This window comes from Anomaloglossus baeobatrachus, chromosome 2 (genome assembly GCF_048569485.1).
Source record: "Anomaloglossus baeobatrachus isolate aAnoBae1 chromosome 2, aAnoBae1.hap1, whole genome shotgun sequence".
Lineage (NCBI taxonomy): Eukaryota > Metazoa > Chordata > Amphibia > Anura > Aromobatidae > Anomaloglossus > Anomaloglossus baeobatrachus.
Genome location: NC_134354.1, coordinates 290,874,441 through 290,891,693, shown reverse-complemented (window position 1 = coordinate 290,891,693; position 17,253 = coordinate 290,874,441). Strand labels below are relative to the sequence as shown.

The window sequence follows — 17,253 nt, the reverse complement described above, 5'->3', positions numbered from 1 at the left end:
TCCACCAAGATGGTGAGTGGTGATGACGCCATTATTAGCGTCACCATACCGCTACTCTGCCTTCTAAAACGGTCTCTGCTGAAAAACAAACATGATGCATTGCAGGCGGAGCGCGATGAGTTGCAGCAAGAAACAGTAGTGGGTGTGGGTGATAACACACAGCCCAGCCTCGTCTCATCACAACGTGCAGTGGAGGACTATGACGAGGAGGAGGATGAAGACATGGAACAACTCTCCGGCCAAATTGAGGATATGACATGCACACCAGTCATATCCTCGGTTCAGCGTGGCTGGCCAGAGGACAGGGTAGATGAGGAGGAGGAGGAGGAGGAGGAGGAGGAGGAGGACAGCATGTTCAGTCATCTTGTTGGTCAGGCTACTGAAGTCCTGGCTGTTAAGAGTCTGGCGCACATGGCTGACTTTATGGTAAGCTGCCTGTCTCGTGACCCTCGCGTTAAGAACATCTTGGCCGACAATCATTACTGGTTGGTAACACTGTTAGACCCACGCTACAAGGAGAACTTTTTGTCTCTTATTCCCGTGGAGGAGAGGTCAACCAAAATGCAGCAGTTCCGGAAGGCCATAGTCACGGAAGTAGGCAAAGCATTCCCCTCACAAAACGCTAGCGGCATAGGTCAGGAATCAGTGGACAACCGAGGCGTACAGCCGAGAGAGGCACAAGTCCAATCCGCCAGAGGTAGGGGAACAGTCTTTAAGATGTGGGACAGTTTTCTCAGCCCCTCACGTACCACAGCCCCTGAGGTGCGGGGTAGTGCCACAAGAAATCCTAAGTTTGCCCAGATGCTTAAGGAGTACCTTGCAGATCGAACAACTGTACTCCGACATTCCTCTGTGCCTTACAATTATTGGGTATCCAAGCTGGACACGTGGCATGAATTGGCTCTCTACGCCTTGGAAGTCCTGGCCTGCCCTGCTGCTAGCGTTTTGTCAGAGCGTGTTTTTAGTGCCGCAGGTGGAATCATTACAGATAAACGCACCCGCCTGTCAACTGAAAATGCTGACAGGCTGACTCTGATCAAGATGAACAAGGGTTGGATTGGGCCAGACTTCACCACACCACCAGCAAATGAGAGCGGAATTTAAAGTTTGCCATGTACCTCCACTCACCCATGGGTACACACTTCTGGACTTTGGATAATCGCTGGACTGCTCCTCCTTCTCCTCATGCGCCACCATGATGACCGTTACAAATTGCAATACTTAGGCCTTTGTTTCAGGTATACCCCCAGTGGTAAATTTTTTCGCCCATTCTTTGCAGAATGGACATTACAACGACAGGAGACCCGCTCCTTTGCAATGGGAACAATGTTTTGAGGCCCTCATGCACGTCTCTACCCAGGGACAACGTGGAGCCTCCCAATTTTTGGCTGCCCTGCCTAAGGGCTATACTATAATACACCCACTTCCTGACAATGGACACTTAATGTTTTGAGGCCCTCATGCACGTCTCTACCCAGGGACAACGTGGAGCCTCCCAATTTTTGGCTGCCCTGCCTAAGGGCTATACTATAATACACCCACTTCCTGACAATGGACACTTAATGTTTTGAGGCCCTCATGCACGTCTCTACCCAGGGACAACGTGGAGCCTCCCAATTTTTGGCTGCCCTGCCTAAGGGCTATACTATAATACACCCACTTCCTGACAATGGACACTTAATGTTTTGAGGCCCTCATGCACGTCTCTACCCAGGGACAACGTGGAGCCTCCCAATTTTTGGCTGCCCTGCCTAAGGGCTATACTACAATAGACCCACTTCCTTCCAATGGGCACTTCAGGTTTACAGGCCTTCATGCACGTCTCTACCCAGGGACAACGTGGAGCCTCCCAATTTTTGGCTGCCCTGCCAAAGGGCTATACTATAATACACCCACTTCCTTCCAATGGGCACTTCAGGTTTACAGGCCCTCATGCACGTCTCTATGCAGGGGCATTGGTGAACCTCACAATTTTGGACTGCCCTGGCAAAGGAAAATACTACAAAGACTCACTTCCTCAAAATGGGCACATTAGACTCAAGAGGCCTTCATGTACGTCTCTTCTCAGGGACATCGGAGTGCCACACAATGTTTTCACGTAAAATCTTTCATGTATTAATCTCAAAAAGTAACATACACCAGCTCTATCTCACTATTGGGTATGTGCCCTTAACATTTCTGCCATGAAAAATCATTTTGGGGTCATTTTGGAAGGTTTTCTGGTGAGTCCGTAAAAATGGCGTGAAACGCGGACAAAATTGTTCACAGCTGTGACTTTTGAGTGATAAATGCTTCAAGGGGTCTTCCCCATGCTGTTGCCATGTCATTTGAGCACTCTTCTGAGACTTTTGTGACATTTTTAGGGTTTCTACATGCTGCCGGTGGTCATTTCACAAAAATACTCGGGTCTCCCATAGGATAACATTGGGCTCGTTGCTCGGGCCGAGTACACGAGTATCTTGGGAGGCTCGGCCCGAGCTTCGAGCACCCGAGCTTTTTAGTACTCGCTCATCACTAAAAGTTAAATGTAAAAGGCTACTGCCACATACCATAGAAATTAGGTATCCAAGGTTAAAAAAATTGTGGTATTTGGAGGACATCAAGCAGGTGCAATTGAAAAAAGCAAAAAAAACTCTCACATTCAGTAATAATATAACATGAAATGAAAAAGGAGAGGGCGCTCCTGTGTGGAACCTTAAAAGCACAAGATTTAAGTGGTGTGAGATACACACTCACCTGATAGTGTTGTACAGCAGGTACAACACTGTATGATGCTGAAGGGGGAATCCTGGTTCACCGCTCCTCATCAGCGGGGATCCCATCCTCTATGACCCGCAGGAATCTGCTCACACGATCGGAACTTCCACGTGTAGTGTGAAGCCGCCAGACCGGCGTCTGACAGCAGCCCTTCCTCCGAGACGGAAGGTCCCGTGATCCCGGTAGCAGTGATTCACCAGCCCCTTGCATACACATCAAATGGATCGCAGGATCCTGATCTGGCTGCAGCAGCCCCGTGAGCTCCCAAAGGGAGATAATTTAGTGGAGAGCAAAAAAAAAAAAACACGAAAAAAAAAACACGGTATCGGCCGCGCTGCTCAGAAGAAGGTAGTGATAAGATTATTGATGAAGATTTATTAAGGATTACTATGCCACTATGCGTTACGGGGGTACATCCTCCCCCTTCCTCAGGTAGCCTGAGGAAGGGGGAGGATGTACCCCCATAACGCGTAGTGGCATAGTAATCCTTAATAAATCTTCATCAATAATCTTATCACTACCTTCTTCTGAGCAGCGCGGGCGATACCGTGGGTTTTTTTTTCGTGTTTTTTTTTTTTTGTTTGCTCTCCACGTAATAATATAACATATACCGTGGGTCGTGGAGTGAGGATCCAAGAAACCCCAACCTATAGGTTTCGATCTAATGCCTTATTCCGGGGGTGGCCTCATGTGCAGAGGAAGTGCCTTTTTATACCAGAATGCAATAATGGGACAGCGGAAAGGAAGCACCAATCAAACCGGTCCTTAAATCAACCGGTATATCAGAATAAAAAGCTGTCTCACCATTGGTGTTTCAAAAGGGTGTGTAAGCCCAGTGACGTGTTGCAATGTCATGGCAACATGGAAACTGCATCACAGCGTCTATACTCCGCCCTAACTACAAACGTCATGAGCAGGGAAGCAGTGTACATAAATAGACCAATCCAGTTTCCAGTTACACTCGGAGTACAATCTTTAACTCCAAAACCGCCCCCCGTTGGTACATTCGGGTGGATGTAATCAAAAGAATACTGAAGGGATGTAGCTAGATGCCCAGCGGACCGCCAGCAAATCAGTCTATTACAGTTGCATGTATTGCATATAGCATGAAACTGCTCACAGCTGGAGGTTTGTTACAGTTGCAAGCATTGCATATAGTCTAAAACTGCTCACAGCTGGAGGTGTGCTACAGTTACATGCATTGCATATATAGTCTAAAACTGCTCACAGCTGGTAAATTATTTAACCATTTCTCCTTACATGTACAACCTTGTTACAGTGTGGGTTGTGTGATGTGATGCCTATGTGCTTCTGCCATTTGATGCTTTACCTTGGGCACTGGCATCTCATCCTTTTCCCCCCACACTGTACTGCTTTTTTGAACCATGTTTTTCTTCTCCTTTCCTGCTCACATAATACGGTATGGTTAACATGGAGTCCTTGTCCCCATATTATGTTTATATCTACATGTGACACTGTTTTTGCTTGGTTTTCCTGCCTTGTGGCTTTACGCTTTATATCTCTACCCGATGTAATTAATAAATGAGTTTTTGTTTGACCTTTAATCTGTTTTTGTAGAATTTATTTCTATCTGTTTGGTGCCATGCATTGCATATAGTCTAAAGCTGCTCACAGCTGGAGGTTTGTTACAGTTGCATGCATTGCATAAAGTCTAAAACTACTCACAGCTGGAGGTTTGTTACAATTGCATGCATTGCACATAGTCTAAAGCTGCTCACAGCTGGAGGTTTGCTACAGTTGCATGTATTGTAGGTAGCCTAAAACTGCTCAAGGCTGGAGGTTAGAAAAATTAACATACAGCAGCTCGTTCAGCAACCTAGCAGCGTCCCTCACCCGAAGTGGCGCATGGACGGATGCCCCAGGGCCCGGCAATCCCCATGAGCACGTCCAGCCGCCACCATGGAGACAGCCACTCCCACAAGGAGAGTGGGCGCCACCAGGGCGGCGGCACAGAGGACGCGCCCAGGGAGAAGCCGAGCTGTACGGACAAATGCGCACAGACAGAGGGAAACTGCCAGGGAAACGCTGATACTGCACAGTAAATTAGATATCCGGGGACCCATAGCGGCATCCAAATGCATAGAAAGCTGTTCAGTATATCATAGAGAGGTAACACCACATCAAATATGTGCAATAATAGGATACAAGTGGCACCTATACTTTCCAAAACAATTGCATATGTTACAATTGGAAACATATATGTGGCAAATAAAGGTGATGCCAAGGTTTGTGATGAAAACTGTTTTCTATTCATATCTCCAAAATGATGTTTATAAATATAGAATATTAGTCCAATCTGGATGAAGACTCAGCATCATCACTCCCTATACATATCTCCAAAAAATGATGTTTTTGTGGGCGTGCATTCCTCAGTGTAAATCAACATGAATCTGTTCTTAATGCATAAGATATCGGTCCAATCCGGATTAAAGACCAGCATCATCACTTCAGGGTAAAGAATAGCCAAAAAAGGCACACACTAAAATATAAAAATAATTAAAAACAAATTAAAAAAGAGGCCAATGGCCAATTTAACAGTGAAACAGAAGGTTAGAGTACATTACACACATATATACATATATGTGCAGGCATACATCTATACAGAGGAATTTACAGAAATGGAACAAAACTCATACATTCGTTTAAACTCAATGGATGTAGGGTTTTAAGAGTCCAAATCCATTTTGTTTCCCGTTGCGCGAGAAGGCGGCTGACATTACCCCCCCCGAATGTTCATTACTATCTGGTCAATCCCACGTACCCTCAAAAGTTTAGGGTTGCACTCATGGAACAACTTAAAGTGTTTGGGTAGGGTTTTTAAGCCCTCTTCGTATTCTTCATCATTTGCAGCCAGGATATCGCGGACATGTTCTCTGACACGGACCTTAAGGACCTTAATTAAGAAGATCTTACCATCTGAAGAGGCGAAATCGCTAGCAATCTCAATATTGGGACATGCTACGCATGACCCACATGGTGAGCAACCACTGCTATTGTTGCGCGTACTAGGAGCGAGGGAGGGAAAGGGAGGAGCAGGTTTGTCATGCTTATCATAGTGACTCATGGTCAATAGGTCTTTAAAATTCCTTGCACGCCTCGCAACAACTGAGGGTTTCTGAGGGACATATTGTTGTAGAATTGGGTCAATGGATAAAATAGACCAGTGTTTGGACATTACATCCATCATTCTGCCCCAGTGAGAGTGATATTGGGTAATCATTCTTACAGTGTTATCAGATGTTTTGGTTTTCCCTCCAAACAATAGATCTACCCGTGAGGCGTTCTTTGCCCTGTTGTAGGCTCTCTTGATTGACCGGTTGCTGTAGCCGCGGTCTTGAAATCTTTTTTTTATCTCCAAAGCCCTCAATTCAAAGTCAGATTCTGATGAACAGATGCGCCGAATGCGCAAGAATTGTCCCACTGGGATAGCCCGCACCATATGGGCAGGATGGGCAGATGTAGCGTGGAGTACAGAGTTAACCGAGGTGGATTTACGGTATAAGTCTGTTTGTAATAAACCATTTCCGTCGCGTCTGACCAGCACGTCAAGGAATTCTAGGGACTCACCGTGAAACTTGTATGTCAGATGTAGATTTACCTTATTATTATTCAAGCCCTGAAAAAACAAATCTAAATCACTGGGGTTCCCCTGCCAGATAAAAAAGATGTCATCGATGTACCGTGTCCAAAAAGGGACGCGGTCCATCGATGGCACCGAATCTGACAGGAGAAGGTCCCTCTCCCACAGTCCCAGGAACAGATTTGCATATGAGGGCGCAAATGCCGCCCCCATTGCTGTCCCCTGGAGCTGTAGGTAGAGGCACCCCCCCAAAAAAGAAAAAATTATGAGTCAGGGCGAATTCCAAAAGGTTCACGATGAAGTCCCTTTCCTTCCTGGACATGTTGGACATGGACAGAAAGTATGACACGGAGCGTAATCCATCACGATGTCGAATGCTGGTGTACAGCGATTCAACATCGCAAGAGACCAGCATAGAGTCGTCACTTACATGCAAGGAATCGACTTTCTGCAAAAAACTACTGGTGTCCCTCGTATATGAGGGGAGAGTTTCAACTAGAGGTTTAAGCAGGGAGTCTATATAAATACAAATCCGCTCCAGGAAGTTACCCACACCGGACACAATGGGTCTACCTGGAGGTATGTTACTATTTTTGTGTACTTTAGGCAATAGGTACAGTGTCGGTATCGTCGGCTCCAAAACCACCAGGGAATCAAACAGAGTCTTATCAATAATACCCTCATCCAAAGCACCTTTTAAAAGGGTGTGCAACTCCCTAGTAAATTTGCTCAAGGGGTTGAAGGTAAGTCTCTGATATCAATAAGGATTTACACACTACGATATCGACTGCGACGCCGGATGTGCGTCACTTTCGATTTGACCCCACCGATATCGCACCTGCGATGTCGTAGTGTGCAAAGCCCGCCTTAGATTTGTATGGTAATACGGAGTATTTTTCTCATATTTGTCTTTTCTGTGTTTATTACATATAGTTCCAAAGCCAGCATGAACTTCAGGGCCAGGGATAATACCTGGCAGTCTCAAATTGATAACGTCTTGAAGATCAGTGGTGCAGCGAGTAGTGAAGCTGACAGTGCCCTTTCAGACGAGACCCTCACTTTAAAATACAGAGAGCTGTTAAAAAATAGGACCAAATTGTGGTGGAATAGGGCATTCTTAGGGAAATACCTAGAGCAGGAATTGGTACCACGTGGCCTCCGTATACAGGCATTTCCCTCTTTTGCCTTGGAGGATGACAGGGGGTCGGTCCAAACGGACGTTTTCCGCAAAGATACGTCCGTTAATGCAATACTACATGCTTCATCCGCCCATTACCCTTCTGCCATTCGCGCCATCCTGACTGGACAATTTTTGAGGATGAGGCGAATTTGCTCATCTGATAGTGATTTTGAGGCTCAGTCGGCTGGTCTTAGGGACCGTTTCTATGATAGGGGTTATAGCGGCACGTGCGTCCGATTTAGTTATAAAACGGGCCAAGAAAATCTCTAGGATGCAGCTGCTGACATGTGGCCCTAAAAGACAAGAACAAGACTTAGCAGTGAGGTTCATCGGACCATACAACCAGGAGTGGGAGACAAAGCGGAACATCTTAAAAAAGCATTGGCCTGTTCTCCTTACAGATCCTGCACTAGCGGAGACACTAACTCAGAACCCCATGATGACATCTAGGAGGGCCAGGAACCTGAAGGACCTTTTGGTCCAGATTCATTATGTACCTCCGAGGGCTAATCCATTTGGTTCCCGTGGACCATTATGGGGTTACTTTCCCTGTGGTCATTGCTTGATCTGCAGCAATGTCCTTCAGAGTACCTCTTTCCAATCTTCGGATGGAAGGAGAAACTTTGAAATCAAACAATACATCACGTGTAGCACAACAGACGTGGTGTATTTTGCTACATGTACTTGCCAACTGACCTATGTGGGACTCACATCCCATGAGCTCTGCATTAGGGTCAGGGAGCACGTTAAGAACATTGCGGCAGCCAAGTCCGAGGTACATGTGACCCTATTAAAGACCTTACCTAGGCACTTCAGGTCTCACCACTCCTGTGATCCCTCCAAATTGAAGATTAGTGGCATTGATGCCATAGATGGGGGTATCAGGGGTGGTGATCTCAAGAAGCGCCTAGCACAATGCGAGACCAAGTGGATTATCACATTGGACACCTTGGGCCCAAGGGGACTTAATGAATCTACAAGTTATTCTTCAGTCTTGTGAGATAGCCCTTATTTTGGGACCTCGCATAGTGACCACTCCCTAATTTGGCTCTTTTTGGCACGGTTTGTGTTTTTGGTATGTTTATATATGCCTACACACATACTATTTTTGGTACTCAAGGTTCTCGTCAGAATTTGTGGCACTGTCTTCTCCATGCTACTTGTTTCCTTTTGTGTTTTTTTGTTAAATTCTTTTACATTGTCCTTGGTCCTTTAACAATGATGGGTTTGTGTGTCTATTTACCTTTTAGGCAATAATGGTATACTCTCACATCAGGATATACATTAAAGAATGGACACATATGAAAAAAAAACCTTCTGATTACAAGATACCCTTATGTAATTTGCACTTTGTGCTGTATGCTGTTAGTTTAAATCTATTTTCTATATTTGTGCAGTGAGTGGGCATTTTGAATTCTATGCTACGTGATCTGGTTGTCTGGTGCGCATGTGCTGATCCGCTGGCTGGTCTCGCTTGTTTGGCTATATGTTGCGCACATGCGTGGGAGCCATGGTGACGCGTCTTCGCTCCTGCGCATGTGCGAGATTACGTGACGTAGGTGGTCTCTCGTGTGACTTGTTCGGCGAATCGGCGCATGCGCCGACTCGTGACTTCCGGATCTGTTGACAACCACTGCTACTATTTCTACCCGGCATGTTAGGGGACGCAAGCATGGTGCCTCTCCCCTAATGAAGATGAAACATCATACATTGAAACGTGCGTTGGACGTTTCATGAGGTTTCCATCCAGTGACCGACCTTGGTGATCCCTTTCATCTTGCTGTGACTGTACGCCTTACTACAGCAACTCATCTTCGTATGCTCTCCCTCTACTGCGGGACTCTATATTCATTTACAAACACACTCCAATATGGAGATATGACAAGTTGACAAGATAATGCTGTTATTATAAGTGTTTGTTCATAGGACATGTGGGTCTCTCATTACACGTATTGGTACAATCCTAATGGTGATACATTATACTGATATGTCAAAATTGTATTGATTGCCCTATGTGTTCTTATAGTATATTTTGTACTATATGAGCCCCATTGGTAATATTGTCCCCTGCGAGGTACGGTCTTGGTATTTTTTAACATGATTTTAATCAAATTGGATGATCACCTGTCTTGTTAATAAAAGGTTGTACTTTTTTTGCACTTTAAAAACTCTTGTTCTCTATTTTACATTATGCTTTTGAGTTTGTGCCATGTGTGGGGGTTGGACACAATCCGCACCCACACTCAGATATGTATGGTAATACGGAGTATTTTTCTCATATGTATACAGCAACGTTTTATTTTCATTAAAGGGTTTGCACATATTTATTTTGATGAATGTGTTAGTGACATGATGTGGTAGAAATTACTATATATAAGCACTACAGGTTCACATCCTTTGTTAGTGTATCCTTCCTCCCTGTAGAGCAGGGGTGGGGAACCTCCGGCCCGCGGGCCGCATGCGGCCTGCCATGACCTTTTATGTGGCCCTCGGGCAGATTCCCGGGGGAGGCAGTGCTGGTGCTGTCACCGCGGTTTGCTGCCGCCGGCCCTTTAAATCCACACATTGCTGTTTGTGCTGCAATGTGTTCTCCCGTCGGCCAATGTCAATTGTGGGCAGGTCCACAGCAGCCTCAGCTTCCAGCCTTGTGTGTCCGCCCCCTGCCCTCCGGAGATCAGTGCCCGCCTTCTCCTTCTGATGCAGTGTCCGGCTCCTGCACTCCGGTGATGTGAGTGCAATGCTGCTGTGAGTCCAGCGCCGACCCTCTGCTGCTATGTGCTCTGCCCAATGCTTTGTGCCTCCCCACATCAGTTCTGTAAACCTTCTCCCCCAGAGTTGCATGAAACTCAGCGCAGTGTGCCCCCCAATGTCCTGTGTGCACCCCTCCCCCAGTCCTGTGTGCAGCCCATCACCCAGTAGTCCTGTTTGCACCCCCCCAATCCTGTGTGCACCCCTCCCTCAGTCCTGTGTGCAGCCCCCCAATGTCCTGTATGCACCCCCACACAACCCCACACAATCCTATGTGCAGCCCATCACCCAGTCCTGTGTGCACCCCCAAGTCCTGTGTGCACCCCCCCAGTCCTGTGTGCACCCCCCCAGTCCTGTGTGCACCCCCCCAGTCCTGTGTGCACCCCTCCCCCAGTCCTGTGTGCAGCCCTTCACCCAGTAGTCCTGTTTGCACCCCCCCAATCCTGTGTGCACCCCTCCCCCAGTCCTGTAAGCAGCCCCCCAATGTCCTGTATGCACCCCCACACAATCCTATGTGCAGCCCATCACCCAGTCCTGTGTGCACCCCCCAGTCCTGTGTGCACCCCCCCAGTCCTGTGTGCACCCCCCCAGTCCTGTGTGCACCCCCCAGTGCTGTGTGCACCCCCCCAGTCCCGTGTGCACCCCCCCAGTCCTGTGTGCACCCCCCCAGTCCTGTGTGCACCTCCCCAGTCCTGTGTGCACCTCCCCAGTCCTGTGTGCACCTCCCCAGTCCTGTGTGCACCCCCCAGTGCTGTGTGCACCTCCCCAGTCCTGTGTGCACCCCCCCAGTCCTGTGTGCAGCCCCCCCCAGCCCTGTGTGCAGCCTCCCCCAGTCCTGTGTGCAGCCCCCCCCAGTCCTGTGTGCATCCCCCCCCAGTCCTGTGTGCATCCCCCCCAGTCCTGTGTGCCTCCCCCCCCCAGTCCTGTGTGCATCCCCCCCCAGTCCTGTGTGCATCCCCCCCAGTCCTGTGTGCAGCCCCCCCCAGTCCTGTGTGCAGCCCCCCCCAGTCCTGTGTGCAGCCCCCCCCAGTCCTGTGTGCAGCCCCCCCCCAGTCCTGTGTGCAGCCCCCCCCAGTCCTGTGTGCAGCCCCCCCCAGTCCTGTGTGCAGCCCCCCCCAGTCCTGTCTGTGCCTCCCCCTCAGTGATGTCTGTGCCTCCCCCCAGTGATGTCTGTGCCTCCCCCCAGTGATGTCTGTTCCCCCAGCCCCTCCAGTGGTGTCTGTGCCCCCAGCCCCACGTGTGGTGTCTGTGCCCCCAGCCCCATGCCCCCAGTTAATTAATTGCTTCACCCAATATAGCAGGGTCATTTAAACATTAATAATTTTGTGTGGACCCCGAACATTGGTAGAAATTTCCAAATGGCCCCCGACAGAAAAAAGGTTCCCCACCCCTGCTGTAGAGGCAAAGGACCACCCCATCCATTATACTCCTATCAAAAAATCGCTTTCTCATTCGCAGTGTACCCCAAAATTTGTTTCTCAACACTTTTCTATGAAAGAAATTTTCCCTGAAAATCTGCAACAAATCCACCATGTTTGAACTTCACCTAATAGCCCATTAACTTGAGCCCTAATTGATCAAAACTGACGATTTGTATACCAGTATTGATAAAGCATGCTTGGAGTAAAATGTCTTAGTGTTTCTTGGGCATCTTTCAGCTGCCGTGCCAGAAGAATAGAAAAATTCTCCACTCAGGGACTGTTGCAATTTGCACCTCTTTTTTGCATAAATTATGATAATGATAAACGATAAATCTCCAAGGTCAATAGGTTAGTCCTTGCTAAAATACAGGATTATGAGAAATCACATGGGTTGGGATCACCATATAAAAATATGAAAACCGTAGCTACATTAGTGTCAATTATGACAATTTGTAAAGGAGCATTCTATAAATTCACAAAACCAATTATGCAATGTAAATAGAACAGTACAAGTACATCCAAAAAATTGAATATATAGACATAACTAATAACAGCTGAAACAAAAAAACAATTTGTGTACAAGACATGCATGGGCAGCATTAATTGTAAATATTCTAAACCGTAAATTGATGTCCAAGCCAATGTCCACACGAGACGCAGCTTGGTCCACTATGAAAATCCAACAGCTCCCATATATCTAAATCCAGGTAACAATAGGAATAGGAATATTGCTGAAAGGGAGTGACGACAATCTGTCATGGAGCTCCGTCCTGCAGCGCCCATAGTATCCACATGTATACGGTCCGAAAGACGGTGCATAACGTCCCTCACCAAAGGGAGCGGGTGAACCAAAAACTGGATTCTTGAGGTTCTTGCTTTACCTGATTCATCCATCCAGACTGCAGTTCCTTCAAATAGCAACATCACCTTTAAAAAGTTGCAATTTTTTTGTGCAAATCCAAGTTATACCCCAAAAAAGAAATTGCAAGCAGTTTTCCATCACAAAACTGCTTAATACGTTGGGGCCATAATGTTCAGTTGTGCTGCATCATACCTATTTTAACTGGTAGGAATACTGCAATGCATTGGGCAATTATGGATAGCAGTACCAAACCAAGTCTCATAAGGCACAATGGAAAAAATCTAGAAACACAAACTTCTATTACATATTAAACATATGACTTTATTTGCTTCTTTTTATGAGGTTACTTTGCTGTTCAACCAAACAAGACATCTGTAGCTGAGAAAAAGTTTGCCCGTCAGGTTGGAATGATAGCAGGTGGAACAGGTACGCAAACACATTGGGGGGCTTCTTCATATGCAGTGTGTTTTGTAGTCAGTTTTCCGGAAGCAACATAGGATAAAATGTTACAAAATTATCAAAATGGCATCAGGGAGTTAATATATTTGTCACATCTTTAAATACATCTAGAATTTTATCCTATTTTTTTTTATTATTTCTGTGCATAATGAAATAACACAACATTTTTTAATATTTAAAAAAAAATACATTCATAAATAAGTCTAAATCATGACCACACAACAATCCATACTCACTTTTCACTCCAGTTTTCATTAAAGCAGCATTCCAGCCTTTATTATTATTATTATTATTATTGCAGCGCTGGAGTGGTGCTTCTAATCTAAGGTCCCTGACCCTAGTATTACACTTACCATATACTTCTCCTTCTATTTCCGCCACTCAGGTTGCTCTTCAGCAGGCTGTGACCTGCCAGATCTCTTCAGTGTTCACTGCAGCGATCTGGAAATCACAGCTTAATGAAAGTCTATGAGAGCCTCAGTCTGGCTCTCTCATAGACTTATATTGAGCACATGTGACTAGTGATGAGTAGAGATGAGCAAACCCAAGGTTGAGTGTTCGTATGAAACAAATGTAACAAAAAAATAGAGTTTGGATTCAGAGTTCGGATGCTTTACTTATGCAAACCACTTGTGTGAGCATTGCTGTGCTTGGGTACACTCAGTGATTAGCCCAGTGCGAGCCACTTGCAGTGATTGAATTGCTCACGCTGGGGGTAACAACAGCCTGATTGGATGTAGTGTGTACTCACAAAGAAAAAAGGAAAAACTCTGTCCACCCTCCCTCGGAATTGTTCTGTTTATGGCTGGTTGCATGTGAGCGGAGACCCGAACTGCCCAATTAGGAACTTCCATTGGGGTTCAGGTCAAGTGCACGGCCCAAACCGAACATTATCTAAAGTCCAGCTGAACCAGCTGGAAAGAACTTCAATGGATCCGCTCATTTCTAGTGATGAGCAAATACTTAATATTTGGGTTCGGGTTATTCGTACCGATATCTCAAGAACTTCTGCAAATTTTAATAAGCAGTAAATTCACAAAGTACTTCTTTTAACAAGCAAGTTATGAATCTTTGTACTATACTTAATTATCTTAGTTTGATTCATTCTATCTTTAATATCATGCTGAAATTGCTGGCTTTCCTAGTTCATTCTGTCTTAATAGCTGAAATAAACGGAAAGTCTAATTAATATCCATACTCAGAGAGTGATTTTCTCTGTGTAACCTCAAAGATGGAACCATTGTACATTTAAAGGAAAACTACCATCTGAAAGATATCTATATATTTTTTTTCAGGTGTTACCCCGATGCTTCAGGTAATCCAAGCTATACTAAATGACCCAGAAGATGAAACTAAGTGTTTTTTACTGTTTGCCAACAAGGTAAGTGACACATACTTTCTTCTGCATAGAAGAAATACTGGGCATACACTGTGTGCAGAATTATTAGGCAAGTTGTATTTTAGAGGATTTTTTTTATTAGTGATCAAGAACTATGTTCTCAATCAACCCAAAAGACTCATAAATATCAAAGCTTAATATTTTTGGAAGTTGGAGTGTTTTTTTTTTTTAGATTTGGCTATCTTAGGAGGATATCTGTTTGTGCAGGTAACTATTACTGTGCAGATTTATTAGGCAACTTAATAAAAACCAAATATATTCCCATCTCACTTGCTTATTTTCACAAGGTAAACCAATATAACTGCACAAAATTTAGAATTAAACATTTCTGACATGCAAAAACAAAACCCAAAAAATTAGTGACCAGTATAGCCACCTTTCTTTATGATGACACTTAACAGCCTACCATCCATAGATTCTGTCAGTTGCTCGATCTGTTTACGATTAACATTGCGTGCAGCAGCCACCACAGCCTTCCAGACACTGTACCGAGAGGTGTACTGTTTTCCTTCCCTATAGATCTTACATTTTATGAGGGACCAGAGGTTCTCTATGGGGTTCAGATCATGTGAACAAGGGGGCCATGTCATTATTTTTTCATCTTTTAGACTTTTAAGCCCACTTTACACACTTCAATATATCTCACAAACCGTCGTTGGGGTCAAGTTGTAAGTGACGCACATCCGGCATCGTTCGTGACGTATTTGCGTGTGACACTTACGTGCGATCAAGATTGAACGCAAATACGGTGATCGCATACACGTCGTTTATTCCTCATACATTGGACGTTTTGTTGTACAAACCTAGTCAATTGAAACGTGTGACATCCCTCATACGATTTTGATGTCTGAGGCTATGTGCGCAGGTGTGCGCTCTGCACCGCAGCTTAAAAAAGGTCCGCTTCAGAGCGCAGCTGAAAAGCTGCGTTCTGAAGCGCCTCACAATGTCTGTCACTCACTAATCTCTGTCAGTCGGTCACTATCTCTGTCCCTCTCTCTCTGTCCATGTCAGTCTATCCCTCTTACCCCATCTCTCATACTCACCGATCCCCGATCTCCGGCGCGGCGCTGCACGGCATTCACACTGCTCCAGCGGCTTTTACTATTTTGAAAAAGCCGGCAGCTCATTAAACAATCTCGTATTCCCTGCTTTCCCCGCCCATCGGTGCCTATGATTGGTTACAGTGAGACACGCCTGCACGCTGAGTGACAGGTGTCTCACTGCACCCAATCACAGCAGCCGGTGGGCGTGTCTATAGTGTGCAGTGAAAAAAATAATTAAATAGTTTTAAAAAACGGCGTGCGGTCCCCCCCAATTTTAAAACCAGCCAGATAAAGCCATACGGCTGAAGGCTGGTATTCTCAGGATGTGGAGCTCCACGTTATGGGGAACCCCCCAGCCTAACAATATCAGCCAGCAGCCGCCCAGAATTGCCGCATACATTAGATGCGATAGTTCTGGGACTGTACCCGGCTCTTCCCGATTTGCTCTGGTGCGTTGGCAAATCGGGGTAATAAGGAGTTAATGGCAGCCCATAGCTGCCAATAACTCCTAGATTAATCATGTCAGGTGTCTCCCCGAGATACCTTCCATGATTAATCTGTAAGTGACAGTAAATAAACACACACACCCGAAAAAATCCTTTATTAGAAATAAAAAAACACAAACATATACCCTGGTTCACCACTTTAATAAGCCCGAAAAAGCTCTCCATGTCCGGTGTAATCCAGGATGGTCCAGCATCGCTTCCAGCTCTGCTGCATGAAGGTGACTGGAGCTGCAGAATACACCGCCGCTCCTGACAGCTCCATGCAGCTAATGAAGGGAATAGCGCGATCAGCTGAGCTGTCACTGAGGTTACTCACTGTCACTGGATACAGCGGTGGCTGCGGGTAACCTCAGTGACAGCTCAGCTGATCGCGCGGCTGTCTTCAGTTGCTGCGTGGAGCTGACAGGAGCGGCGATGTCTTCTGCTGCTCCTGTCACCTTCATGCAGCAAAGCTGGAAGCGACGCTGGAGGTCCATGGATTACGCCAGACATGGAGGGCTTTTGCGGGCTTATTAAAGTTGTGAACCAGGGTATATGTTTGTGTTTTTTATTTCTAATAAAGGATTTTTTCGGGTGTGTATGTTTATTTACTGTCACTTACAGCTTAATCATGGAAGGTATCTCAGGGAGACGCCTGACATGATTAATCTAGGACTTAGTGGCAGCTATGGGCTACCATTAACTCCTTATTACCCCGATTTGCCAACGCACCAGGGCAAATCGGGAAGAGCCGTGTACAGTCCCAGAACTGTCGCATCTAATGTATGCGGCAATTCTGGGCGGCTGCTGGCTGATATTGTTAGGCTGGGGGGCTCCCCATAACGTGGATCTCCCCATCCTGAGAATACCAGCCTTCAGCCGTATGGCAAAAGAGCTTGTGAAGATGCTGACGGAAGCTGGTAAGATTGTGTTATCAGCCACACTGAAACGAGTACTGTATCAACAGGGGCTTAAAGGCCTCTCTGCCAGGAAGAAGCCATTACGCCAAAAGAAACAAAAAAGCCAGATTAATGTTTGCAAATGCTCACAAGAACAAATACCTTAATTTTTGGAGAGATATCCTGTGGTCTGACAAAACTAAAAATGAACTGTTTGGCCATAATGACCATTGTTATATTTGGAGGAAAAAGGGAGAAACTTTGAAGCCTAAGAACACCATCCCAACTGTGAAAAACAGGGGTGGCAGTATCATGTTGTGCGGTTGTTTTTTTGCATGATGGACTGGTGCACTTCATAAACTAGATGGCATCATGAGGAAAGAAGATGGCAATGCTAAA

The 17,253-nt window shown here is 45.9% G+C and overlaps 1 protein-coding gene across 3 annotated transcripts in view; it reads left to right on the top strand.

Annotated features, from left to right (window-relative positions):
* Positions 1-17,253, top strand: part of CYB5R1 (cytochrome b5 reductase 1) — a 108,139-nt gene that overhangs the window by 75,279 nt on the left and 15,607 nt on the right. For all 3 annotated transcript variants that reach the window (XR_012750184.1, XM_075333834.1, XM_075333835.1), the window contains exons 6-7: positions 12,912-12,995; positions 14,324-14,409. Coding sequence is in view for 2 of the 3 variants with exons in the window: in XM_075333834.1 (XP_075189949.1) it covers positions 12,912-12,995; positions 14,324-14,409 (170 nt within the window). In the remaining variant the exon portion in view is untranslated. The remainder of the gene's footprint in view (positions 1-12,911; positions 12,996-14,323; positions 14,410-17,253) is intronic.